Source organism: Spermophilus citellus, assembly GCF_964194105.1.
Source record: "Spermophilus citellus genome assembly, chromosome: 9".
Taxonomy (NCBI): Eukaryota; Metazoa; Chordata; class Mammalia; order Rodentia; family Sciuridae; genus Spermophilus; species Spermophilus citellus.
The window spans coordinates 6,853,975-6,880,720 of record NC_138191.1 but is presented as its reverse complement, the minus strand read 5'-3'; the positions used below and the strand labels follow the sequence as shown (position 1 = coordinate 6,880,720).

The following is a 26,746-nucleotide window of genomic DNA, read 5'->3' as shown; positions in this document are numbered from 1 at the left end:
ATTTATTTTTTTTAGTTTTAGGTGGACATATTATCTTGTTTTTACGTGGTGCTGAGGCCGGAACCCAGTGCCTCACGCGTGCTAGGCGAGCCGCTACCACCCAGCCCCAGCCCCAGCCCCAGCCCCAGCGCCACCTTCATAGGCTTTTGAGGAAGCTCAGGGGCTTGAGGAAGGACAGAAAAGAAGTCAGAGAGAGTGACTTGACTCACAGGCCAGTGGGCAGCTGGAGAAGGAAGGCCGAGATGGGAAAGGCCCGCCTGAGGTTGGAGGGGCCATGTGGGGTGTGCCCCATCTCTGCAGAGAGCAGGGCTGGAAGGAGGGAGGTAGATGTCAGAAAGGACTTCTAGAATGAGGGAGACCGTTTGGATTAGGAGCAGTTGAGAGCTCTTACGGGTCTTGTCTCTGGAGTGTAATTTGAGAAGGATAAAGGTTAGGCTGCAGGGGGGGATTTTCTGCTGGGACAACCAAGCTGGCTGGCTGTTTCTGTCCTTAAAGGTCCCAGAGAGGAGGAGTGACCTGAGACCAAACCCAGGTTCCCCCTGCCTAGAGATTAGTGGGCGCACGCTGCCTCCCAGAGAGGGGGCAGCATGTGACCTTGACTAAGTGGGTAGAAGAGTTAAAGGTTTGGCATCCTGACCCCAGAGTTGGGGGTGGCCCTGGAGGCATTCTGTCCTTTCGGCCAATCTAATAAGGGGATCTCCTGCCCTCCCATCCCTGACACCCCCCTCCCGTGACTGCCACGGAGACAGCCGCTCCAACACCGGTTGTCATGGTTATGAGAGGAGCTCACTCCCATAGATTGGAAAGCGCTGGTGAGCTGGCACCCTCTGCTTCGCCCGCTCTCCCTCCGCTCTGCGCATCTCCCCCAGCACAGGGAAGGGAGTACAGCAGCCCGGGGGCGAGCAGAGCTGGGGCTGGGAGGTGGAGTGAGGACGCGGCGCTCCAGAGCAGGGAGATGAGTGGCAACAGGAGGCAACCCAGCCGCAGGGGCCAGGTGGGTCAGGGACCCCGAAACCCTCTCGGGACTGGCCACTCAGGGCCTGGTTACTCCTGGTCAGCCACCCTGAGCCCCGGGGCAGTCCTGCTGTGGAGTTGGTGTCTTTGCAGCCTGCCCAGGCTGGCTTCTCTCTCTCACTGCCCTCAGCCTGTCTCTGACTCCAGGCCCCTGGCATCGTCCAACTTCACTTCCTGTGTCTCCTGCTCCTTCCACAGGCCCGGGAAAAGGAGAAGATGAAGGAAGCCAAGGATGCCCGCTATACCAACGGGCACCTCTTCACCACCATCACGGTTTCGGGCATGACCATGTGCTATGCCTGTAACAAGAGTATCACCGCCAAGGAAGCCCTCGTCTGCCCAAGTAAGTTATTTGGCCCCTGTCACTCAGACCTGGTGCCCACCGACCCTGTCTTCCCATCTGTCCTGTCTGCCCTGGATCCACACGGGGGACTTTCCCTTTCTGAACCCCCAGCTGGGCCCAAGTGCCGGGGCCAGATGCTTGCTCCCTTTCTCACCCTGAGGGTGGTGGCTGTTGGAATGTGGCATGAGCGGGTCTATTGGGGAATGTGATGAGGGGAGGCTGGGAGGACTCTGCTTGCAGCTGTCACCACTGGGTATCCCTCTCGCTCCTGAACAGCTGTTGAGGGTTAGGGGAAGTGATTGGAGAAGAAGCAAGAATGTGTCTGCAGAGGGGGGTGAGAGAGGATCTGGCCAGAAAGCTATCAACCTTGCAGCTGGTTCCGCCCATCTTCCTGGGCAGAACTGTACATTCAGGGTGCCTTTGCCCTTCCTATCTATTGACTGTGGGTGGAGTCTGTGAAATCCCTGTTTCAAGGAGAGGGTGGGATGAGGTCCCCCCATCTGATCATCCAGATCAGTTTCCAATCTGAGAGACAGCGTAGGAAGCCAGCAGGGACGTGTGGAGGAGGGCAAGGGACTAGGGCACCCAGGCCTCACCGGGTCTGAGGGCAAACCTGATTTGGAGCATGGACAGGGAGTTCCTTCCCTGCGACTCCTATGTGGAGGGTTTCCACTTTACCCCTCCCCCGGTTCTCCCCAAATTTATGGCCGAGATGCCTCCGACTGGTACTGGCCAGCGTAGCAGAAGCACTGCCCCTCCAAATCCCCGTGGAACTGGGGGGAGAAGCCCCCAGAAAGAACCAGTGAGGTCTCCCCTCTACTTCCTCACTTGCTTGATTTAGAGTTAGGAGGGCGAGGAGGGAAACCCAATCTAGATCCCTCTAGAGACCTGACAAAATATCCAATCCGGAAGCTTGTTGCCAGGGGAACTGGGGAGGCGGGCAGCCCTATTTTGAGAGCAGGTGGAAAGCGGAGGTTCGATCCAGAGACACTAGGTGTTGGGGGTAGGAAAAGGGAGCTCCAGTGGGGGTGAGCACCGTGCAGCCCCACTGTCTGCCCCTGGGCCCCACCCTGTTGGCCTTGTATTTGTGGAAGTGAGCATGGTGCTGGGTATTGTCTGAAGGAGTTAGCAGAGTTTCCGGTGGTGTTGGTGGGGGAGGGGAAGCTGGGGAGGCTGAGGATGAGGGCATTTGGGGCAGGGGATGGCAGTGGTCCTGCACTGGAGCTTGGCTACGCCTCCTCCCTTCTTTTCTCTCCTACCCCGTGGCAAGGTGGGGTGGGGGGTGCGGAGCAGCAGATGGAGTGTGGGAGCTGTGGGTTTGCCTTACATGGGGAATAGGACTCCCCAGGCCTGGCAGGGAGAAGGCAGGCTGACTGCAAGCCACAGAGGAGGCTGGCAGGCAGGGCAGGGCAGGGCAGGGCAGGGACTTGTCTCGACTTCCCCGCTGGATCCGTCCACCTTGGAGTTGCTTAGACCCGGCCAGAGTCTGTGGCATCCTTGTGGGACAACGGGAGGAGTCTGGTCTTTGAATTCAGGCCTGCTTCACCACCAGCAGGGGATTGAGCTTCTCCAGGACACGTTCCTCATTTGTAAAGTGAGGATAGTTGAGTCAGCCTCCAAGGATTGATGGGATAGATTAAAGGTTGGGCATTTGCTCAGGGCATGTTACTGTCCCCCTCTGCCCTAGCTGCCATCCCAGCTGCCTCGGTGCCATCTCCTGTTCTGTGGGAGTCCTGGCTCCCATCTGCCACTCTCCACCTCTTTTGTGTTTGAGCTCATCCCTGGCAGCATGACCCCTTCTCCCTCCTGTCCCGTCACGGCCATTTTTGGTTCAGGGTTGTCCATCTCTCCTGATTGCTTTATTTCATTTCATACCCAGACCACCCTCTCCACTTCCTGCTTGAAGGAAAGGGCTGTGGGAGGGAGGGAGTGGGGTGTGGCAATGGCTGAGAAGTCTGGGAAGGGGGAGAGTGTCTGAGGACCGTGTGGCTAGGGGGACTCGGGTGTCTGCATGTGGGTGTGTCCCCTCCTGTACCACCTGGCCCTCCCTTCACCCTCTCTACCCCACCCTCCCAGCCTGCAATGTGACTATCCACAACCGCTGTAAAGACACCCTCGCCAACTGTACCAAGGTCAAGCAGAAGGTGAGATGGCAGGGAGGGCAGAGGGCTGGGGGAGAGGGCAGGAAGTGTGGTGACCTCAAGCCTTTTCTATTCATCCCCTGCCACCTCCTCCATACCACAGGGCAACCCAGAACCTGACCCCCGGCCCTGGGTCCCCTGAGTGGCCAGGCCTATGGCTCTAGATACAGCCCCACAGAATTGGAGTTATGTCAGCCACCCCATGCCCTTAACCACAGTGCCAGCTTTCTCCTGAGGGGCTAGCTGCCCAGCTCCTACTCCAGGCCTGGGGGGGGGATCCTTGGGTGACAGCTGTTCCTGGTGTCTCTTTCGCTCTGTCTCACAGCAACAGAAAGCCGCCCTGCTGAAGAACAACACTGCCTTGCAGTCTGTTTCCCTTCGCAGTAAGAGTGAGTAGTGGGGAGTGGGGGGGCTCCCTTGAGACCCTGGACCTCGGGCAGCTCAGTCCACAGGCTCTGCTGCCCCCCTGAGGTCATTCCCAGGCACAGCACCTTCCTCTCCTTAGTGGAGGCAGCTAGTGGGGCTTAACGGATGACACAAGTTCCTGGGTTTAGGGGCAGAACGGGAAAGACCCAATGTGATAAGCCGTGGGATGGTTGGTCACCTGAGTTGGCCGCGTCCTTTGTTGTTTTTGTCAGTTGTATACACGACATTTGGGGGAGTGTTGGCAGTGGCTGTCAAGTGTCCGTTCTGACAGGTTTGGTATGACAGAAAGAACATGATGCTCAGGCAGGAAGAGCAGAGCCCGTGTCCCTACTCGCCATCCCTGGGTCACCCTGGACAGGTCTTTCTGCTTTCCTGAGCTTCAGTGTGCTCTCAGGCTGTTTGGGGGAGATGTGTCACCGACACGTGAACACTGGAGGATGCAGTAAATGGACAGTGGCATTGTTGTCACTGTGACCATCTCTCTTGTACAAAAGGGAAGGCGGGAGAGGACACTTCCTTTCCAGTGAGGAGGAGCCTAGGAGCTCCGAATCCTGGGAGGGCACCAGCGTTTGGAATTGCCTGCTCACCGTGTCTCCCCAACAGCAGCCACCCGAGAGCGGCCCTCCTCAGCCATCTACCCCGCTGACAGCTTCCGGCAGTCCCTCCTGGGCTCCCGCCGTGGCCGCTCATCCTTGTCTTTAGCCAAGAGTGTTTCCACCACCAACATTGCTGGGTGAGCCTTTATTTGGGGAAGGGGAGCTAGGCAGCAGAGAGTAGGGAGCCCTAGGGAGCCGAGAGGGTCTTCTGTCCCTGAGTTCAGAATTGGAGACAGAGAACCAGGTGGTGGGGTGGTGCACACCTGTGATCCCGGCAACTCAGGGGGGACTGAGGCAGGAGGATTGAAAGTTGCAGGCCAGCCCTGGGTAACTTAGCAAGACCCTGCATCAGAATAAAAAAACAAGAGGTGCTGAGGATGCAGTTCAGTAGTAGAGTACTGCCAGGCTCAATCCCAGCACTGCCACAAAAATAGGAGTAAGGAGAACACAGGTGACCACCTCTCAGATCCCACCTTGGGTCCCCGCCGGGGAAGGGCTCTTTGGCCTGAGTGAGGGTGATGCAGACAGCCTCCACTTCCTTTAGACATTTCAATGATGAGACGCCCCTGGGGCTGCGTCGGATCCTCTCTCAGTCTACAGACTCGCTCAATATGCGGAACCGAACCCAGTCGGTGGAGTCCCTCATTGATGAAGGTGAGTGTGGCCAGGGCCTGGGGCTGACCCGGGGAAGACGAAGAGGGGATGGAGATGAGTGGCTGGTGGAAGCACCTGGGGGGGCCCAGGACCCACTGAAGAGGGTCTGACTGAGTTGCCGCCCCCACTGGGGTCCAGGTGCAGAGGTGATCTACAATGAGCTGATGAGCGACTTTGAAATGGATGAGAAGGACTTTGCGGCTGATTCCTGGAGCCTTGCTGTGGATAGCAGCTTCCTGCAGCAGCACAAGAAGGAGGTGATGAAGCAGCAGGACGTCATCTACGGTGAGCACGCCCACCCTGCCTTCCTCCTCCTTCACCAGATCCCGTTTCTCTGTGTCCTACTTGTTTCTCTGTGTCCTACTTTCTGCCATCTCCCGCCTCTTTCGACCTTTGCCTCCTAACCTGTTGACCTCCACGACCCTGCTTGGTATCAGGTTTCCCTCTGGGCCTTTACCTCTCGGTTCTATGGCCAAGGTCCCATCTTTTTTTTTTTTTTTTGGTACCAAAGATTGGATTCAGGGGCACTTGCGTATAACCCCTGAGCTACATCTCCAGCCATTTTTTCTTAATGTTTTATTTTGAGACAGGGTCTTGCTAAGTTGCTTAAGGTCTCACTAAATTGCTGAGGCTAGCTTTGAACTTGTAATCCTCCAGCCTCAGCCTCCCAAGTCACTGGAATTAAAGGTGTATGCCACCATGCCTGGCTCCAAGGCTCCACTTTTATTTTTTCTTCAATTTAGTTCCCATTCTGTATCTTTTCCATACCCAACACTGTGCTGGGGACTCCAGACATTTCTAATGGTGCACACCTATAATTCTAGTGACTGAGAGGCTGAGGTGGAAGGACTATAAGTTCAAGCCAGCCTTGGCAACTTAGTGTCTCAAAATAAAAAATGAAAAGGGCTGAGGTTGGGGGCTGGGGCTGTAGCTCAGTGGTAGAGCACTTGCCTCATAGGAGTGAGGCCCTGGGTTCGATCCTCAGCACCACATAAAATAAATAAATAGATGGATAGATAGATAGATAAAGAGGAGGGGCGCTGAGGTTGTACCTCAGTGGTAGAGCACCCTGGTTAATCCTCAGTACCAAAAATATTATCTAAGATCTCAGTAATGGAGATATTAACCTGAAAGGGACCAACCTAGGGCCCCACAAATCATGGCCAAGCCAGAGCAGAAAACCAAGCGTACCATTGTCCCCACAGAGCTGATTCAGACGGAGCTGCACCATGTGAGGACGCTGAAGATCATGACCCGCCTCTTCCGCACGGGGATGCTGGAAGAGCTGCAGTTGGAGCCAGGAGTTGTGCAGGGCCTGTTCCCCTGTGTGGATGAGCTCAGTGACATCCATACGCGCTTCCTCAGCCAGCTGTTAGAACGCCGACGGCAGGCTCTGTGCCCTGGCAGCTCCCGGAACTTTGTCATCCATCGCTTGGGTGACCTGCTCATCAGCCAGGTGGGAGAGGCAGGACCCCTGGGCAGTGTTCATGGAGGTGTGACTGGGGGTGGGGTGGGCTTGTTTCTTGCCTACAACAGAACTTTAGCTGGAGGGGCAAGAAGCCAGCCTGTTGGCAGGAGGCCCAAGGCAGGTCCAGGGGATAAGCTGTGACTTTGGGGGAAATGCTGAGCTAGCCTCACTCCCCGACCTCTAGTTCTCAGGTCCCAGTGCGGAGCAGATGCGGAAGACCTATGCAGAGTTCTGCAGCCGGCACACCAAGGCCTTAAAGCTCTATAAGGAGCTGTATGCCCGAGACAAACGCTTCCAGCAGTTCATCCGGGTGAGCAATCCTCCCTAGGACCTGTGCTCAGGCCACCTGTCCTGGTCCAGACCATTCATGGGCTCGCCATTTATGGACCTGTCCACTCCTGGATCCGATCAACAGTCACCCCTCATGGTGGCAGAGCACTTTGTGCTAGTTGTGCTAGCTCCCCACATACTTCTCACACCTTATCAAATTGGTCCTGACCATAGACGCGTGGTGCTGGTACCCACTTGTCCAGCACTGTCACCTAGTATGAGGTAAATGGCCGATGACCCCAAGCCCTGCCCCTTCCCTTTCAGAAAGTGACCCGTTCAGCTGTGCTGAAGCGGCACGGGGTCCAGGAGTGCATTCTCCTGGTGACTCAGCGTATCACCAAGTACCCAGTGCTCATCAACCGCATCCTACAGCATTCCCATGGTGAGCGGGACTCGCAGGTGTGGGTAGAGAGGGTGCCTGCGATGAGCAAAGGCTCGCGGTGGCCCTACAAGGCGTGGGACCCTGGGCAGCCTCCAGGTGGAATCCAGACCCCTGGGAGTTGGGGCTGGAGTGCAGCCAGGTGTGCCATGCCCTACGCCCACCCTCTGGCACCAGGGGCTGAGGAGGAGCGCCAGGACCTAACAGCGGCACTGGGGCTGGTGAAGGAGTTGCTGTCCAACGTGGACCAGGATGTGCATGAGCTAGAGAAAGGGGCCCGTCTGCAGGAGATTTACAACCGCATGGACCCTCGGGCCCAGGCCCCGGTGCCTGGCAAGGGGCCCTTTGGCCGAGAGGAACTTCTACGGCGCAAGCTCATCCATGATGGCTGCCTGCTCTGGAAGACAGCAACCGGGCGCTTCAAAGGTCAGTAACCTGACCCAGCAAGAGTCCAGCCTCGGAGGGTGGGAGATGTACCCTCCTTGAGGACCCTGTTGTGCAGTCCTGACCCAGGGGCGAGTCTCAGTGGGAGGAAAAGACATGGTCTGTTGTAGCAAAAGTCTCCATTGCGCATTGAACATCATGGACAGGACAGGGACTTGTCGGTACGGATTTATTTCTATGGTCCTTGCGTGCTCAGAGAGCCACCAGCTCTATTTATTTATTTACTTGGTGCTATTTGGGATTGAACCCAGGGCCTCACACACGCTAGGCCAGTGTCCTGTCGCTGAGTTACAGACCTGGCCCACGAGCCATCAGTGTTGGTGAAGAAGACTAGGTCAGGGCGGTTGATTGCCCCTACTGGAATCCCAGCCACCAGAGCTCTGGGAATGCAACCAGGGAAGTCCCAGAGGGAGGCACTGAGCCCAAGGAGGGACAGGCAGGGCAGAGGAGGGGGGCCATGTTGGAGGGCAGCGCGCACTTTCCCAGGAGTACTTTCCAGAATTGGTCGTACCTGCAAGCCTTTCCTAACTAAGTCAGGGCCAGCAGAGGGCAAGCCTCGGTTCTGAGGACGAGGAATGGGGGCTACCGTAATGTGGTACCTGAGGCTGGAGGCTGCCTGGGCTTCTCTATGGAGGTCATGAAACCCTCCTCCCCAGGCCTGGATATTGTCAGTCTTCACCAGCTTTTCCCTCCATCCCTTTCTCCTTCCCATCCCTCCCACGCAGCAGCTAAGAATATAAAGCAGGGGGGGTAAAAATAGCAAGGCTGGAGAGCTCTATTTCTGAAGCATTTAGCAAAAACCCTCCTCTTCTGTGTGCCCACAGTTTAGTAAGATCCCCAAGGGCAAAGGGTGAGTATGTGACACCACGTGTCACAGAATTGACCTTCGTCTCCCCCTCCGTCTTCCAGTGCAGGCCCACAAAGGATCTGAGAGCCTGGAGTGGGGGCAGGAAGGGAGATGAAGCGGATCCTGCTGGGATCCAAGGAGATGGGGTTGTTCAGAGACAGACGGGGAGGCTGTCCTTTCAGTCCTGCTTTAGTGGAAAGAAACTAACTTTCTTCCTCCCTCCCTGCTGAGCGCAGAGTGGGAAGTGGGAATATGTTAGGGTAGGGGGAATTTAGGTCAGATACCTAAAAAGATCTTAGCACTAGGTAGATGTTACACTTAAAGTCTGAAAGGAAGAAAAAAACCCAAAACAGCCCCTCTTGTTCTGGGAATCTTGTGACTCACAAAAATCTTGGACCTGCCAGGTGCGCCACTCTGATTCAGGAGTCTGGGGCAGAAGGATCAAAAGTTTGAGGCTAGCTTCAGCAACCTAGGAAGACCCTGTCTGAAAATTAAAAAAAAAAAAAAAAAAAAAAAAAAATTCCAAAACAGGCTGAGGATCAGGGGCTGGGGATATAGCTCAGTTGGTAGAGTGCTTGCCTCGCATGCACAGGCCCTGGGTTTAATCCCCAACCCCACAAAAAAAGGGTGGGGCTGGGGATGTAGCCCAGTGGTAGAGCGCCCCTGGATCAATCCCCAGTACAAAAAAAAAAAAAACTATCTTGGGCCTCTTGGGAGGTGGTAGCACATGCCTGCAGTGTCAACTACTAGGGAGGCTGAAGCAAGAGGACCACTTGAGTCCAGGGGTTTGAGACTGGGATGCGAGACCCACAGAAAAGAAAAAAAAAAAAAGTAAAATAAAACCAAAAAATTTTAGACCATTTCACCCAGAAAAATGCATGTGTGTCTATTAATATGTAAAAACTTCAGAGGGTTTCTAGAGCCCTGAAATAGTGGCTACCCTAGGGGCCTGTAGACCCTTGGCTCAGAAACCTGAGTAAGGGTACGGAGTTCTTTCCAAAGGCACTGTGACCCCCTGGTCTCTACCGGCCCCAAAAGCATTTCCTCTGAGGCATCTTTCTTTGCCCCTCCCTCTCTATGCTCCAAAAATGGGGAGGTAGGAAGTCTTGAGAAGGTGGGATAAGTGACCAGAGGGAAGAGAGCAGGATGAGGGGTTGGAAGTTCCTGCTGACAGGGTGGGCCTGGTCCCTGGGATCAAGGGCAGCACCTGTCAGACCCTTTAGTGCTGTTTCTCTGCCTTCATTCCCCAACCAGATGTGCTGATGCTGCTGATGACGGATGTGCTGCTATTTCTCCAGGAGAAGGACCAGAAGTACATCTTTCCTGCCCTGGTGAGACACCTTCTGCTTGCTACCATGGATTGAAGCCAGGGGCCCTCAACCACTGAGCCACATCCCCAATTTATTTTCTATTTTGAGACAGGGTCCCGATAAATTGTTTAAGGCCTCACTAAGCTGCTGAGGCTGGACTCTAACCTGTGATCCTCTTGCCTCAGCCTCCTGAGTCACTGGGATTATTGGCATGTGCCACCATGCCCAGTTCATTCTTCTTTCCTTTTTTTTTAGAGTGAGAGAGGAGAGAGAGAGAATTTTTTAATATTTATTTTTTAGTTATTGGCGGACACAACATCTTTGTTTGTATGTGGTGCTGAGGATCGAACCGGGGCCCGCACGCATGCCAGGCGAGCGTGCTACCGCTTGAGCCACATCCCCGGCCCATCCTTTTTTTTTTTTTTAGGTGGAGGGTTCCAGGGATTGAACCAGGGGGTGCTTCACCACTGAGCCACATTTCCAGCCTTTTTTTAATATATTTTATTTAGAGACAGGGTCTGGCTAAGTTGCTGAGACTGGTCTTAAACCTGTGATTCTCCTGTCTCAGCCCCTGAGCCCACGCGTTTACAGCCATGCGCCATTGCTCCTAGCTCTTATAAGTTTTTCCTAGATGGCACTGGAGCCTGGCCTCTTGACTTGTATTGTAGGAGGTCTTCCTCAATCCTTGGGGCATTCTTAGGTTGAAGATCCAAGCACCTCAGAATTCCTAATCCTAATCCTTCCTCTCCACCGACTGGCAGGACAAGCCCTCAGTGGTGTCGCTGCAGAATCTGATAGTGCGGGACATCGCCAACCAGGAAAAAGGGATGTTCCTGATCAGCGCGGCCCCGCCCGAGATGTATGAGGTGCATACAGCGTCCCGGGATGACCGGAGCACCTGGATCCGTGTCATTCAGCAGAGTGTGCGCGTGTGAGTGTTGCTTGCTACCTGTATGTGCGTATGGACTCTCCCGCAGCCTTGGGTCCCAGGCCATAGTGCTGAGGACAGAACCAGCATTCAGAGGCGGAGGCAGAGACGTGGGGAGAGACAAGGTGGGCCAGAACAGAAAGGTCCCCTATGATCTTTATATCCCGTCATCATATTTTATATGCTTACAAGGCCAGCCACCCTTCAGATGCAGCACGAGCTGACAAGAGACGCAGGCTCAGAGCTGCCACGGGGGACACCTGCCGGCCAGCAGGACGGTTCCACTTGGTGTGCAGGCACAGGGACGTGATTTGGATCATATTGCGATTTACTTTTATTTTCTAAAAATGAATGAAACAGGAGAACGTTGATGCTAGAGAGAAGACTCAAAATCATGGACGCAAGAAGGAAACTGGTTGATGTGCTAAAGCAGCAAATCTCCAGGGCACACACTAGATTTGAGGAGTCAACTGTATGTTTAATTGTGATGGTAAAAGAAGTCAAAGCACAGTGCAAGGTTGAGATTGAGTTCTTGAGCCAGGTGTGGTGGTGCCTGCCCATAATCCCAGCAACTTGGGAGGCTGAGGAAGGAGGATCACAAGTTTGAGACCACTCTGGTCAACTTAGCAACAATCCTGTCTCAAAATAAAAATAAAAAGGGCTGGGGATGTAGCTCAGTAGTAGAGCACTTGGGCTCAATCTGCTATTGAAGAAAAGAAAATTACAACAAAGAATTCTGAAGTATTTTGCTTATTTTTTCACATGCTAGAACCTGAGCTACACCCCTAGACAGGATTTTTATAATCTTTATGTCCTTCAAACACAGACAGTCAGTGAAAAGAGAAGGAGAGGTCAAGAATGAGTGACATCTGGCTGGGCTGGGGCTCAGTGGTGGAGTGCTCACCTAGCATGCATGAGGGCCTGGGTCGATCCTCAGCACCACATAAAAATAAAGATATTGTGTCCACCTAACACTAAAAAGTAATATTTAAAAAAAAAAAAAAAAAGAATGAATGCCATCAGGGCATGAACTGAAGATGAAGAGCCTGACTAGACGAGGGGAGTGTGGGAAGTGAGGGAAGGCCGACACCGGGTTTGTGACCTAGTGTCTTCCTAAACCCTGTCCAACCTGTGACCCCTCCAGATGCCCATCCAGGGAGGACTTCCCCCTGATTGAGACGGAGGATGAGGCATACCTACGGCGGATCAAGAGTAAGTCCCCCTGGGGCTGAGGTTGTAGCTCAGTGGTAGAGTGCTTGTTTGACATGTGTGAGGCACTGGGTTTGATTCTTAGCACCCATAAAAATGAGAAAATAAATTTACATTTTATTTACAACTTAAAAAAATGTATACTTATAGGGAACTTGTCACATGATTTATGACATATCCACACAATGGAATACTACGCAACTATTAAAAGATGAGATAGCTCCATGAGGGCTGGTATAGATCTAAAACCAAACACATTAAGTGAAGAAAGCAAAATGTTAGACAATGTAAAGTGTATGCTACACTTTGTTTAAAAGTAATGTGGAGGGGCCAGGGTTGTGCCTCAGGGGTAGAGTGCTTGCCTAGCATGCGTGAGGCACTGGGTTCAATCCCCCGCACCACATAAAAATAAACAAATAAAATAAAGGTATTGTGTCCAACTACAACAAAAAAAAAAAATTAAAAAAGAAGAAGAAGAAAGTAATGTGCTAGCTAGTGCAGAGGCTCATACCTGTAATCCTAGCAACTAGGGAGGCTGAGGCAGGAGAATTGCAAGTTCAAGGCCTTAAGCAATTAAGTGAGACCCTGTCTCAAAATAAAACATTAAAAGGGCTGGGGATGTGGCTCAGTAGTTAAGTGCCCCTGGGTTACTCCTTAGTACTCCATACACATTTACAAAATGTGGATAGATATAATTACATACATGTTGTCTGTGTGTATGTGTGTGATATTACTAGAAAGATATTACTGTGGCTGTGTCTGGAACAGGAAATTAGGAAGACCAGGGTTGGGCAAGGAACTTACTTTTTTATCATAGAGCCTTAATATCGCTTAGGGTATATGTGACCTAACTGCTATACAGAAATACCAACAAAAGTCCCCTTTTTAAAAAGTAGATTATTTCTTGGCTAGACACAGTGCCACCTGCCTGTGATCCCAACAACTCAATAAGCTGCGGCAGGAGGATTACAAGTTTAAGGCCAGCTTCAGCAACTTAGTGAGACCCTGTCTCGAAATAAAAAGGGTTAGGGATATTACTTAGTGGTGAAGTGCCCCTGAATTCAATCTCTGGTACCCAAAAAACCAGAAATGTAGATTATTCCTATTTAAGAGTCCAAGAGTAAGAAGTGTAAGATAGCGTTACAGCTCTGCCATCTTCAACTTTCATCTCTACATCCAAAGTGGCTTCTTCAGCTCCACCATCACATCTGCATCCCACTAGCAGGGAAGAATAAAGGAGGGGCTGGATTGTGGCCTAGTGGTAGAGTGCTTGTCTAGCATGTGTGAGGGCACTGGGTTCAATCCTCAGCACCACATAAAAATAAATAAAATAGCCTGCCCAGTGGCGTACCCCTGTATTCCCAGCGGCTCAGGAGGCTGAGGCAGGAGGATCATGAGTTCAAAGCCAGTCTCAGCAAAAGCCAGGCGCTAAGCCACTCAGTGAGACCTTGTCTCAAAATATAAAACAGGGCTGGGGGTATGGCTCAGAGGTTGAGCACCCAAAGTGAAGTCCTGCCACTCCACCCAGCCCTCCACTGGCTCTCCTGGGCCCTGGCCCCGGGTGCTCATCTGTTCCTTATCTGCAGTGGAGCTGCAGCAGAAGGACCGCGCACTGGTGGAGCTGCTGCAGGAGAAGGTCGGGCTGTTTGCTGAGATGACCCACTTCCAGGCAGAAGAAGACGGTGGCAGTGGAATGTCCCTGCCCACCCTGCCCAGGGGCCTTTTCCGCTCTGAGTCCCTGGAATCCCCCCGTGGCGAGCGGCTGCTGCAGGATGCTATCCGTGAGGGTGAGGGGGCTCTGGGGGAGATCGGCTTGTGTGCTCACCGTCAGAATATGGACACTTGGCTAGATCTGGGTACACACAGGCGGAGGTGTACCCCACAGCGTGTGGCCAGAGTGCCCGTCCTATGCCAGTTGGCGGGTGGGTTGCTGACACCTCTCCCACTGCACTTGCTCCTGCTCCCCACCGGGCTTCTTCGAGGCCCTTTGTCTTCTGTGGGATTGTGGGTTAAACCCCACTGTCCTGGAGGGGTCTGGCTCGGGTGGCTTGTGTGTCTGTCGGGTGAACGATACACCTCAGAGTGGTCTGTCATTCCTGTCCTTAACCTCTTTCCCTCAGTGGAGGGCTTGAAAGACCTGCTGGTGGGGCCTGGAGTGGAGCTGCTCCTGACACCCCGAGAGTCAGCCCTGCCCTTGGAACCGGACAGCGGTGGTAACACGAGTCCTGGGGTTACTGCCAGTGAGTGCCAGGGCAGGGGACCCATGCAGTATGTGGGAGGAGCTGAAAAGACTGTGGGAGGGGCAGTGCCAGGGATGGAGCGGGTCAGGACCCTGGGAAACTGAGCTCAGCCCATCCTTTTCCACCTCTCAACAGACGGGGAGGCCAGAACCTTCAATGGTTCCATTGAACTCTGCAGAGCCGACTCCGACTCCAGCCAGAAGGTGGGTCCTTGAGATTCCAGGATGTGGCTGGAGGTTGGGCAGGGGATAGCAGACCAGTGGGTGCTCCGCACAGAGTTCTCAGGGGCAGGCACCAGGGACTTGGGGGGTCTGCTGACTCCCCACCCTTGCCCATTTCTGCAGGATCGAAATGGAAACCAGCTGAGATCCCCCCAAGAGGTGAGGCGGGAACTTGATAGCACAGGAGCCTGATGGGGGGGGCGGTATTCTCAGCCTGAAAAACCCCAATTTGGAGTGGTGCGGGGGACAGCGTGTGGACTTCAGAGTGTCTCGAGATCCTGTTGTCCCCACACCCACTCTTGTTCAACTTCTGGACAGTTCTTCCGTCCTGAAGCTTGGGCACTGTTCCCACCCTCTCCTCTGTCCTCAGGAGGCGTTACAGCGGGTGGTCAATCTCTACGGACTTCTGCATGGCCTGCAGGTCAGTGGGCGAGGACCGCCTCCGGGCCGGAGGGCGGAGCCTGGCCGAGACCGTGGAATGAGCACAGTCCTCCTAACAGGGCTGGAGGCTGAGGGCCAGGGGTCCGGGAACCAGGGTGTCTGACATACCCTTCTGTCCCTGTCCTACCCCAGGCTGCTGTGGCCCAGCAGGACACTCTGATGGAAGCCCGGTTCCCCGAGGGCCCTGAGCGGCGGGATAAGCTGGCCCGAGCCAACTCTCGGGATGGGGAGGCTGGCAGGGCGGCGGCCTCTCCCGTGGCCCCGGACAAGCAAGCCACCGAGCTGGCGCTGCTGCAGCGGCAACACGCGCTGCTGCAGGAGGAGCTGCGGCGCTGCCGGCGGCTGGGCGAGGAGCGGGCCACCGAGGCTGGCAGCCTGGAGGCGCGGCTCCGCGAGAGCGAGCAGGCCCGCGCGCTGCTGGAGCGCGAGGCCGAGGAGGCCCGCAGGCAGCTGGCCGCCCTGGGCCAGACCGAGCCGCTCCCTGCCGAGGCGCCCTGGGCGCGCCGGCCTCTGGATCCGCGCAGGCGCAGCCTCCCCGCTGGCGACGCCCTGTACTTGAGCTTCACGCCCCCTCAGGTAGGGCCGCCTAGAGTGGTAACCCGGCCTCAGGTGACAGAGGGCCCCCCACAATGAAATCAAGCAGCAGCCTGGAAGAATACTAAGATTTTGGTTGGAGCTGGGTGCTTGGGGTGGCCACAGGCCTGTAGTCTTGGCCTCCAGCGTCTGAGGCAGGAGGATCCCAAGTTTGAAGCCAGCCTCAGAATTTAGCGAGACCCTGCCTCAAATTATTAAAAAATGGATCTCAGTAACAGAGTGCCTCTGGCTTCAATCCCCAGTACTGTCCAAAAAAAGACTGGTTAGAAAACAAAGAAGTTTCCCCAGGTACAGGGATGGGTGCTGAAGGAAAATGACCTGGATGGCCACAAGAAAAGAGATCAGTTGGTGGGGAGGCTACCCCAGGGAGTCACTGTTGAGAAGGAGTGGGTTTTGGACACCCTGCCCCCAGGGAGGCAGAGCCTGCAGTCCTCACACTGTCCAGCCCGCTGTAGTTTCTGCCCGCTTTCCACAGCCCAGCCGGGGACATGACCGCCTGGATCTGCCCGTGACTGTTCGCTCTGTCCACCGACCCTTTGAGGACCGTGAGAGGCAGGAGCTGGGTAGCCCAGAAGAGCGGCTGCAAGACAGCAGTGACCCTGACACTGGCAGTGAGGAGGAAGGCAGCAGCCGTCTGTCCCCACCCCACAGTCCACGAGGTGAGACCCTGGTGGGATCTGCAGTGGAGGTGAGCTACAGCTCTTGGGCTGTGGCTTCCAGGTGGGTGCTAACTGACCACCCAGGTCCTGGAATCAAACCCAGGGGCACTGAACCACTGAGCCACCCTTTTTATTTTTTATCTTGAGATAGGATCTCACTAAGTTGCTGAGGCTGGTTTTGAACTTGCAGCCCTCTTGCCTTAGGCTCCCAAACCTCTGAGATTATAGGAATGTGCCAGCAAGCCAGGCCACAGTAACTCTTGAGGGGGAGAGATATTTTGCCTAATAAGGAGTGGTTGGTGACTCCCAACTTTTTCAAGAAGAAATAGATTTTTTATTATTTTTTGCAGTGTGGGGAATCAAACCCAGGACCCTTGTGTGAGCTAGGCAAGTGCTCTACCACTGAGCCATACTCCCAGCCCATGAAAATAGAGCTTCAAAGTAATAAACAATTACTGAGTGGTTGGGCACAGTGGTGTGTGCCTGTAATCCCAGCAGCTCGGGAGGCTGAGGCAGGAAGATTGCGAGTTCAAAGCCAGCCTCGGGGCTGGGGATGTGGCTCAAGTGGTAGCGCGCTTGCCTGGCATGCGTGCTGCCCAGGTTCGATCCTGAGCACCACATACAAACAAAGATCTTGTGTCCGCCGAAAACTAAAAAAAAAATAAATATTAAAAAATTCTCTCTTTAAAAAAAAAAGCCAGCCTCAGCAATTTAGCAAGGCCCTAAGCAACACAGAAAGAGCCTGTCTCGAAATAAAATACAAAAAAGGGCTGGAGACATGCCCCTGACTTCAATCCCTGGTAACACTCACACACCCAAGAGTAAATTGATTTCAGAGATCTCCAAGTTCTAAAAGTTGGTTCAGGAAATACAAAATAACTAGCTAGATTATAATTTCATATTATAATTCTAAGTGTTTTGTATTTTATTGATCCAATTGTATATCTATGTATTTAGGAAGTATACCAAGTATCTAGGTGGGGACATGCTGCTGATGGTTTTCTCCTGCCCCAAGGAGTCATCCTCCATAGCGCTCAGAGTCCCCCAACCCTCAGGTGGGAAGGCTTTGGTGTAGGGGACAGTTCCTCATGGGAGACTCAGCTCGCTCACTGTTTTACCCTGTCCTCTGCAGACTTCACTCGAATGCAGGACATCCCGGAGGAGATAGAGAGCCGCGATGGGGAGCCTGTGGCTTCAGAGAGCTAAGGGGTTCCCTCTCCCTGTGCTGCACCCCACTGAAGAACATTACTGAGGGGGGCAAACCTTGGTGACTCCAATCTGCTAATGATGAGGGAACGTTTGAAAGAACTGCTGATTGTCCTTGCCAGCTCTTGGAATCCTTGGATACCTGGGGCCATTTAGCAAGCCAGGGGGTTTAGGCCACGGTATCCCCTTGGTGGCATCCAAAAGCTACACCACAGATGCCAATTTTTCATGCCTTCTTCCCTCTACTTTAGGAAAATTTATTTATTTATTGTTTATTAGTTATGGGGGGAGAGGGGCGATTTAAAGGACCAGGGACATGGGAACCAAGCCATAGGGATCAGGGGGCCTTGTCCTTTAACACTACTGGGGTGTGTCTAGGGTTAGCCATGCGCTGACAGGTTCTGGCCCTGACATCCTTCCCCAGCAACACACATCTTCAACAAGAGGCTACAACCACAGGACCCTACTGCCCCTTTAAGGAGGGCTGAGGGCAGGGCCACACCCCTCTCCCTGCTCCCCTCCACCTCTTACTACTGCTCTCTCCATCCTCCAGGAAACCCAGGGAGAGAAGACCTGGCTTCCTAGAGTTGGTGGCATAGAAGTTAGGGCGGCCATAATGGTTTATTGGGGGTGAGGGAAAAGACCCACAGGGACCAGAATGTTTTACTCTTCTTTTCTTTTCTTTTTTGTACCAAAGCCAACTGCACGTGTTTTATACTTTTAAGAGAAGATTGTAGGCAGTAGAGATCGTAGCCTTCTATTTCCAACTCTGAACTTGAGGGAAGAATGGGGAGAGTGACCTCTCCCTTCATCTAGAGTAATGGCGCTCCTATCTGACCTTCTTTGTCAGCCATTTGGAAGAAGTTCTAGGGTGGGTTAGGGAAGCTGTATGAATCCTGACTTCATCTCCCACCTCAGTAACCATAACCTGAAACCTCAGCGTGAATTTGGGGGGTTTTTCAGTGGACTCCCCCAGTGCCCACCAGCTCCAACCATTTTTCTGCCAATATGATTGTTAAAAAAAAAAAAAAGAAAAAAGAAAAAGATCAAGCAGGGAAAATTAAAGACTGAAAACCCATGAAGTGCTGTCTTGTAATATCTGCTAGTTCTGAGGGTGATGGTGAGAGAGCAAGCAGGAGTGACCCAGATTCCTCTCTGGATCTCATGGTCCCACCAGAAGGGCCCTCTGCCTCACTGCAGAGAAGGGGCACTAATGAATGAAGCCATGCAGATCTTTAAATGAACAGTTATTCTGGACATGGTGGCACATGCCTGTAATCTCAGCTACTCAGGAGGCTAAAGCAGGAGGATTGCTTGGTCAGGGCCAGCCGGGTAACTGAGTGAGACCCTGTCTCAAAAAATTCAGAAAAAGGCTAGCCCGGCACAGTGGATCATGTGTGTAATCCCAGCAGTTCAGGAGGCTGAGGCAGGAGGATCACAAGTTTGAGGCAGTTTCAGCAACTTAGCAAGGCCTTAACCAACTTAGTGAGACCCTGTTCCAAAATTAAAAATAAAAAGGGCTGGGGATGTGGCTCAGTGGCTAAGCACCCCTGGATTCAATCCGCAGTACCCAAAAAAAAGGCACTCAGGTTCCAGCAGCTGTTGGGGATGCCAATATTACAAAGCTTACTTTCATCTTATTTGTATGCTGTGCTAGAAGTCCTATCTGCCTCTTGCCCCTTTTGGCATGGTTCTTATAACCTCCCCAAGTGTCACTCATTTCATATTCAACCCCCTCCTGCTCTGGTTTGTCCCCAGTGTCAGCCTTCACCTGAGCTCCTTGTCTGCTCTTTGCCTCTGGTTTCAGTTCTTGTTTTCGCCTCATTTCACTTCTCATTTCTAGTTGACACCCTTCACTTGGGCCAGGGGTGGAGAGCATGGGGCTGTGTCCGTGCTGGTTGTGCACACTGCTGGAGCCTGTGGGGTGAGATGAGAAGAAGGGGGCTCAAAAGCCTGCCTGGGAAGACTTGAGGTTGCATGGAGACACTAACCCGCATCTGGATCTTTCAAGGGGCTTTATCTCATCCATTATTGGAATCCTAGGAGGTAGAAAAAGTCCCCATTTTTGAAAACTCCGATTGGACCTCTATCCCTCCTGCTGCTTTTTTATCTTTTTTTTTTTTTTTTTGGTGGTGGTGGTGGTGGATGGTTGGTTCTGGTGACTGAACCCAAGGGTGCCTTACCACTGAATTGTATCCCCAGTTGTTTTTTTTGAGACTTGGGATTCTCCTGCCTCAACTCCCAAACTGCAGGGGTTCTAGGCATGCCCCACTGGGCAGGCATCCTCCACCGTGCCAGGCATCCTACTGCAGTTTCCAAGCCAAGCCTTCCATTGCGCCTTCCACTCCCAGAGGAGATCCAAGCCTGCTGCGTCCCACCCTGCCCAGGCTTCCCCCTCCACTGCCCTTCCTCTCTCCCACTCTCCTCCAAAGGCAAGTCTATGTGCATTAACTCGTCGCTGACTTGGACCTTTGTAAATTTTGTCAATATTTACCTCCGGTTCCCATAAAGCCAAGATGCCCCCAGAGGAGCCAATATCCGCAGGCTGCTGGAGGTGGGAAGAGGGATACTTAGGTAGGGGAGCATTTTCCATCTTCCTGAATTGGCTGGAGTTTTGGAACCAGTTTAAACATTATCAAAAAGAGGAAATTAAACATCAGTGAGCTACTTAAATCTCTTTCCCATTGCTTAATATGCTGTGAATTGGGTGGCCTCTTCTCAGCAACTGAATGGTACAGGGCAGGGAAAGGAGCCTGGAGGCACATGGTCTCCCCTTCAGAGAGGGTGCTGGTGTCCTGGGTTACAAGGTGTGCCAGAGAGCGGACAGTGGAGGGCAATGGAAGTGGAATCTCCAGCCCAGCCTCCCTCTGCCTCTTACCTTCTTTCCAAGGACTCTCCCCCTAAAACTCCCTTCTAAAAGCTAACCATCATTAAAAACGGGAGGCCAGGGGTGGTGGCTCACGCCAGTAATCCCAGTTATTTAGGAGGCTAAGTCAGGAAGATGCAGAAAGAGTTCAAAGCCAACATGGACAAAAAGCAAGGTGCTAAGCAACTCAGTGAGACTTTGTCTCTAAGTACAAAATAGAATTAGGGATGTGGCTCAGTGGTTGAGTACCCTTGAGTTCAATCCCTGGTACCCAACAAACAAATGGGAGTGTGTAATGGCACACACCTATGATCCGAGCAGTTTGTGGGAAGCTGAAGCAGAACGATTGCGAGTTCAAAGCCAGCCTCAGCAATTTAGAGAGGCGCTAAGTAACTCAGCAAGGCCCTGTCTCTAAGTTAAATACAAAGGAAGGCTGGGGGATACAGCTCTGTTGGTAGGGTGCTTGCCTTGCACGCATAAGGCCCTGGGTTCAATTCCAAGCACCACTCACACAAACAAAAAAGGCTGGGGATGGGGCTCAGTAGTTAAGTGTCCCTGGGTTAAATCCCTGGTACCAAAAATAAACCAAGTCGAGCCCTCTGTCCTAGAGACCCATCTTTGAGAGGGGTTTACTGCGAGACTTTCCTTATAACCCATGGCATGTAAAACCACTTCCAAAAAGACCAGCTGCCCTTTATTTCCTCCTTTCCCTTCGTCCCCATTTTACATGGGATGTGAGAATAATAGCAAAAACACTATATTTCTTGCATTGTTGAACCCTTTTACAGATTAGAAAACTAAGGCACAAAGCGGTAAGTAACTTGTCTGAGGTAAAGATGAAAATCAGGTGCTCTAGCTATGTTGAATTGGAGCTGTGCATTCAGGGTAGGGACTCGCACCACTTCTCTCGCCCTACCGTTCGCCTCCTTTCCCTCCACTCCTTTCTGCATCTTTCACCTCCGTCTTTGACTTGCTGTTATCACTTTTTTTTTGAGGGGGATACTACTGGGGACTGAACTCCAGGGCACTCAACCACTGAGCCATATTCCCAGCCCTTTTTTGCATTTCGTTTAGAGACAGGGTCTCTGAGTAAACTGCTCAGGGCCTTGCTAAATTGCTGAGGCTGGCTTGGAATTCATAGTCCTCGGGCCTCAGCCTCCTGAGCCACTGGGATTAGAGGCACCAGTGATAACCTTCCAAGTCCTAATTCAAGGAGAGACACAGCACCAGGGATTTACACACGGGTCTGGCAGGTGCAAGGGATTCTGGCAAGACCCCGCACTGGCATCGCAGGGAGCTGCAGGGGAGCTACAGCTCTTGAGGCTGAGTCTTCTGGCATCAAGTTTCTGTGGTACCCCTAAGTTGGTAAGTGGCCAGGGAAAGAGGGCACTATGAGCGCTGGTACCAAATAAGGAAAAGAAATAACCCATTTAGGGCTGGGGCTGGGGCTCAGTGGTGGCGCGCTTGCCTAGCATGAGTGAGGCCCTGGGTTCAATTCTCAGCACCGCATAGAAATAAAATAAAGGTCCACTGACAACTAAAAAAAAATACAAAAAGAAATAGTCTGTTTAGAGGTGAGGGTGGGGAGGACGGACAGAGGGAGATGGGCACTGACCTCTGATCCATGAGCCTAGACCCCTACGGGGAAAATGTTCTGAGAATTCTTGCACTGTCCTGGAGGCGGAACAAGGATGAAGGGTCAAGACACCTGTGGGTGACAGAGGTTTATTCTGGGTTCCTCCTCTTTCCCACCTCTGTGAGCTCTTGCCCCAGCCCTTATCCCCTGGCCCCAGGCCCTGGCCTCCCCCATTCCACCACACCCAGAGTTGGTGATCAAAGGTCAGACTTTCTCAGAGGACACTGCAGCCTGGCCCAGGGCAGCTTAGAATGTGTGGATCCTGCACCTGCTGTACCCTTTACCCAGGTGTCCCTCTGTCCCCATTCATGAGCATGGCAGAAGGACTGCTCTCCTGGGGCGTACTGGCTGCCCACTGCCTGCCTACCTCCTTTAGGGCCACGTGTTCCTCCCAGCTCGGGCCCTGGGGCCACAGCCTTGAGCGCAAGTCCCTGAAGGTGTCTGCCAGGGCCTGCCGGGGCTCCCTGCGCAGGAGACAGTAGAGCACGGGGTTGAGGCAGCTGTTGCTGTGTGCCAGGCATGTGGTGACGGGGAAGACGTAGGTGTGGATGGTGTAGAAAGTGCTGTTCCAGGGCGCCAGGTCAAACTTCACCAGGACACCCCAGAGAGTGACCACATGGTTGGGGAACCAGCAGAGGAAGAAGGAGGCCACCAGGATACGGACAGAGCGGGCCACAACTCTGCTGTCCTGCCGCCGCCTCTGCCGCCGCCGCAGGAAGGCCAGCAGCAGCAGGTAGCTGGTGGTGATGACACTCAAGGGCACCACGAAAGCCAGGACCACCCTCTGCAGCTGGTAGGCCCCCAGCCAGTACCTGCTGGGGAAGCGCAGCAGGCAGAGGCGCACACCCCACACCTCGCCCTCAGACCCAAAGATGGCCGTGGGCACGGTCACCAGAGCCGCCGCCAGCCACACTCCCAGGGTGGCCGCACGGGCCCAGAAGAGTGAGAGGTGGGTGCCTGGCCCCACAGCCATGGCCACCACCCAGTATCGGGCGACACTCAGTGCTGTGATGAGGAAGATGCTGGCGTAGATGTTGAGGACAGTGGCCGTCAGGACCACTTTGCAAAGGGCACTTCCAAAGGGCCAGTGGAAGTCCAGTGCTGACTCTGCCGCCCAGAAGGGGAGAGTGAGGGCCAGCCCCAAGTCTGCCAGAGCCAGGTTGAAGACGAAAGTGTCGGAAGGTGGGCCAGGGACTCTCCGCGCGCAGCTGCCCAGCACCCACAGCACAGCCGAATTGCCCAGCAAGCCGATGGCCCCTACCATCCCGTAGGCCAAAGCAACCGTGACCCTGAGGGCGAGGAACTGCACGGGCATCCCAGCATCGTCGGCACTCAGCGCGCTGCCTCCAGAGGCGTTGACCCAGAAGAACGTGGGTAGAGGGGAGGAAGTGTTGGGTGTGGGCATCGCAGGACATCGGAGGAGGTTGGTGGTGCTGAATAAAGAGCCAGCAAGTGCCTGCCAGGCTGGCAGGGGCCACTGAGGCGCTCAGCAGGAGGCTCAGGGTGTGAGTGCTTCTCTGGGGCCTTTAGCGCCAGCCAGGAGCCGCAGCCCACACCCACACCTCAGAGGGAGGGGTGTGAGGACAGCTGCCTGCTCCCTGTTGGGCCAGACCAGTGGTGGGTGGGGCATACCAAGATGGACCTGAAGCCTGGGTGTGTGTGTGTGTGTGTGTGTGTGTGTGAGAGAGAGAGAGAGAGAGAGAAAGAGAGAGATAGCGCGAGCGAGCGCTCTGTGCAATGAGGAAGGGGAGAATAGGGGAGACAGCTCAGGAATGACAGGAGTCAAACCAAAGCTTCATCCTTCCTAGGCAAGCGTTCTGCCATTAAGCTACATCCCTAGCCTTTTCTATTGTTGGGGGATTTTTTTGTTTTTGTTTTTGAGAGAAGGTCTCTCCCAAAATGCCCAGACTGGCCTCAAACTGTGATCCTCCTGCTGCAGCCTCTCAAGTCTGTAATCTCAGGTGTGTGCCAATGCTCCTGGCTTCCCTCTACTCCCAACCGTGTGCAGAGTCCCTCTGCAGAAAGTGCTCTCTTGGGGCCCAGGGGAGGGGCAAGGAGTGGACACAGAGGCAGGAATCAGGACAAGTGTCTGAGAAGAGGGAGCAGAGGGTCTTGAGTCTCACATCTGCTACTCACTAGCTGTGTGCCTTTGGGTGAGTTATTTTACTTCCTGAGCTTATTTCTTTGCTTAAAAGTTCCAGGAGTTAACCAAGTGCAGTGGCATGTACTTGTTGTCCCAGCTACTCAGGAGGCTGAGACAGGAGGATCCCAAATTCAAGGATAGCCTGAATAACTTAGTGAGACCCTGTCCCTCCAAAATAAAAAGAACTGGAGCTATAGCTCAGTGATTCGAGACCTTGGGTTCAATCCCAGCACCACAAAACAGAACAAAATTTTCAGGATTAACTAGGCGTGGTGACACATGTGCAGTCCTGGCTACATAGGAGGTTGAGGTAGCAAGATCACCTGAATCCAGGAGTTTTGAGGTTCCCTAGGCAACATAGCAAGACCCAGCTTTAAAAAAAAAAAAAGAAAAGAAAAGAAAATGTGGAGAGAGAGGGGGTATAGCTCAGTGCTCCGTGGCAGGGTGCTTACTTACTCAGCACGTGCAAGGCCCTGGGTTCAGTTCTCAGTAGGGGAAAATTTTTTTTTTTTTCAGATAAAAGTCTCTGGCTGGGCATGGTGGTACACGCCTGTAATCTCAGTGTCTTAGAAGGCTGAGACAAGAGGATCACCAGTTCAAAGTCAGCCTCAGCAACTTATGGAGGAACTAAGCAATTTAGTGAGACCCTGTCTCTAAATAAAATATAAAAGAGGACTGGGAGTATGGCTTAGTGGTTAAGTGCTCCTGAGTTCAATCCCCAGTTTAAAAAAAAAAAAAAGTCTCTAACAAAATTGGTGTAATGAATTAAGTTAACACATGTGAGACAGCACTTTGTATGTCTGTGCAGGAATGACTGCTATTTCAAAGGAGAAGTTTGGGGCGATTGTGGTGCAGGGGAGCTGGACACTGAGCAGCTATTGTCATCATGCCCAGGGCACAGTGCCAACTAAAACACAGGTTGGAATTCATCTCGGCAGCAAATGACCTTGAGGGTAAGCCCAGAGAGGGAAAGGAGAGAGGAAGTCACAGCTTCCTGTTCGTCCCCTGCAGGGAATGCTGGGCCTGTGGGGACCTGGGTGGACCTGGACATGCCTTCAGTTCTTACTCTGCTCTGTATTATTTCGTCCTTCCACCTGTGTCACCCACACTGCCACTTCACCTTTCCCACTCGGATCTGTGTAGCCAGAGTTCAACAGCACCCCACCCTCTCCTCTATTCCCCAAACCCTGTTTCAGAGCTGTGGGCCCTGAGACATGCTGTCACCACACCTCGTCCTGTCTCCCCATGATCTCAGTCCCAACTGGAAAAATGCCCCACTCGGTCATCACCTTTCATTGGCCATCTCTCTGTATGCAGCAGGAGCTGCACTGGGTAAAGGACAACATGCAAGGTGGGTAGGTAAAAGACTGAGGCTTTTTCAAGGATTCCAACATATTCAACATCTTGCCCTCTGCTGGCTAATTAAGATAATGTTTGGGGATTTTGTTTTTGTTTTTTCCTTTTTTGCAGTGCTGGGGATGCCACTCAAGAAGGATGGGCCAGGCACTCTGTGCCCCCCCCCCCCCGTACCAAGATTTGTTTGTTTGTTTTTGATAGCAGGTATTGAACCCAGGAGTGCTTAACCACTGAACCATACCCCCAGCCCTTTAAAATTTTATTTTATTTTCAGACAGGGTCTCACTAAGTACTTAGGTCCTCATTAAATTGCTGAGGCTGACTTTCAACTCGCAACCCTCCTGCCTCAGCCCCCCAAGCCGCTGGGATTATAGGCAGGTACCACTTGGCCTGGCCCAAGATCATGTTTGATGTTTAGTCTTCCTGGGGTGCTGGGGAGCAGAGGGTCTCTTCAGGACAATAAATCATCATGAGACTTGATGACTCTATATGAGAAACTCAGAGGTGAGAGAGATGCGGTCTGGATGAGTGTGAGGGGATGACAGGGAAGAGTGCCCAGTCCTGGGTCAGGTGAGCCCCTGGGCTACCACCTGGACTTTCAGACTGCTCCTGTGTGACTTTGTGCTAGTCACTCACTTAGGGCCATGTATACTCTTCTGTCCACCCAGAATTACCTTAACAATATGGCAGTTATGAAAATTTCAATGCATTGGATTTATTTTCTCTTCACTAGAGAAAAGAAGGTAGGACAGAATTCCAGGCTTCTGCTGTCCCATTAAAATATCTGGCCCTTTGATTTCTTAAAAAAATTGTTTTTAGTTGTTGATTGACCCTTATTTATTATATGTGGTGCTCACTTAGAAAAAAGAAAAAAAAGATTTTTAAAGGTTATAAGATACTGAACTACTGATTCCTTAACTCTTTTTCTTCCTCCTTTCCTTCCTTCCTCTCTCTTTTTCCTCCTCTTCTTCTTTTTTTAGTCTTTAGTCTAATCTAAAGTGCCTCACTCATGCTAGGCAAGCACTCTATCAACTGAGCCACAACCCCAGCCCATGGCCCTCTGATTTCTTACTTCTTCTTCTTCTCCTTTTTTTAGAGCATAAAAGAGAATTTATTACAATGACTTAAGAGTACTGGGGATGTGGCTCAAGTGGTAGAGCACTCACCTAGCACGTGTGAGGCACTGGGTTCGATCCTAAGCACCACATAAAAATAAAGATATTGTATCCACCTAAAACTAAATATATATATTTATATATATATATATATATATATATATATATATATATATATAT

The 26,746-nt window shown here is 52.7% G+C and overlaps 2 protein-coding genes across 18 annotated transcripts in view; one reads left to right on the top strand and one right to left on the bottom strand.

Annotated features, from left to right (window-relative positions):
• ARHGEF2 (Rho/Rac guanine nucleotide exchange factor 2) overlaps positions 1–21,194 on the top strand; it is a 47,606-nt gene extending 26,412 nt beyond the window's left edge. For 5 of the 17 annotated variants that reach the window (XM_081305835.1, XM_081305833.1, XM_081305832.1 and 2 more), the window contains 20 exons: positions 1,213–1,357; positions 3,824–3,887; positions 4,528–4,657; positions 5,065–5,174; positions 5,313–5,459; positions 6,380–6,630; positions 6,827–6,952; positions 7,237–7,354; positions 7,529–7,777; positions 9,897–9,973; positions 10,714–10,883; positions 12,025–12,092; positions 13,676–13,876; positions 14,210–14,329; positions 14,465–14,532; positions 14,674–14,709; positions 14,921–14,971; positions 15,124–15,567; positions 16,061–16,244; positions 17,377–21,194. In XM_081305835.1, coding sequence (XP_081161961.1) covers positions 1,310–1,357; positions 3,824–3,887; positions 4,528–4,657; positions 5,065–5,174; positions 5,313–5,459; positions 6,380–6,630; positions 6,827–6,952; positions 7,237–7,354; positions 7,529–7,777; positions 9,897–9,973; positions 10,714–10,883; positions 12,025–12,092; positions 13,676–13,876; positions 14,210–14,329; positions 14,465–14,532; positions 14,674–14,709; positions 14,921–14,971; positions 15,124–15,567; positions 16,061–16,244; positions 17,377–17,450 — 2,736 coding nt within the window. In that variant the 5' untranslated portion in view covers positions 1,213–1,309 and the 3' untranslated portion in view covers positions 17,451–21,194. Of the gene's footprint in view, positions 1–867; positions 995–1,212; positions 1,358–3,433; positions 3,502–3,823; positions 3,888–4,527; positions 4,658–5,064; positions 5,175–5,312; positions 5,460–6,379; positions 6,631–6,826; positions 6,953–7,236; positions 7,355–7,528; positions 7,778–9,896; positions 9,974–10,713; positions 10,884–12,024; positions 12,093–13,675; positions 13,877–14,209; positions 14,330–14,464; positions 14,533–14,673; positions 14,710–14,920; positions 14,972–15,123; positions 15,568–16,060; positions 16,245–17,376 lie in introns of those variants that run through there. The other 12 variants (XM_081305831.1, XM_081305844.1, XM_081305842.1 and 9 more) reach the window with 9 other exon arrangements.
• A 150-nt stretch (positions 21,195–21,344) lies between these two features.
• On the bottom strand, positions 21,345–25,772 carry RXFP4 (relaxin family peptide/INSL5 receptor 4). Its single transcript, XM_081304987.1, has one exon. The coding sequence runs from the start codon at positions 23,355–23,357 to the stop codon at positions 22,233–22,235; it is 1,125 nt and encodes a 374-aa protein (XP_081161113.1). The 5' UTR covers positions 23,358–25,772; the 3' UTR covers positions 21,345–22,232.
• Positions 25,773–26,746: the final 974 nt, after the last annotated feature.

Coding starts and splice junctions, on each gene's coding strand:
- RXFP4 (XM_081304987.1), bottom strand. CDS start 23,357: ATGCCCACACCCAACACTTCCTCCCCTCTACCCACGTTCTTCTGGGTC.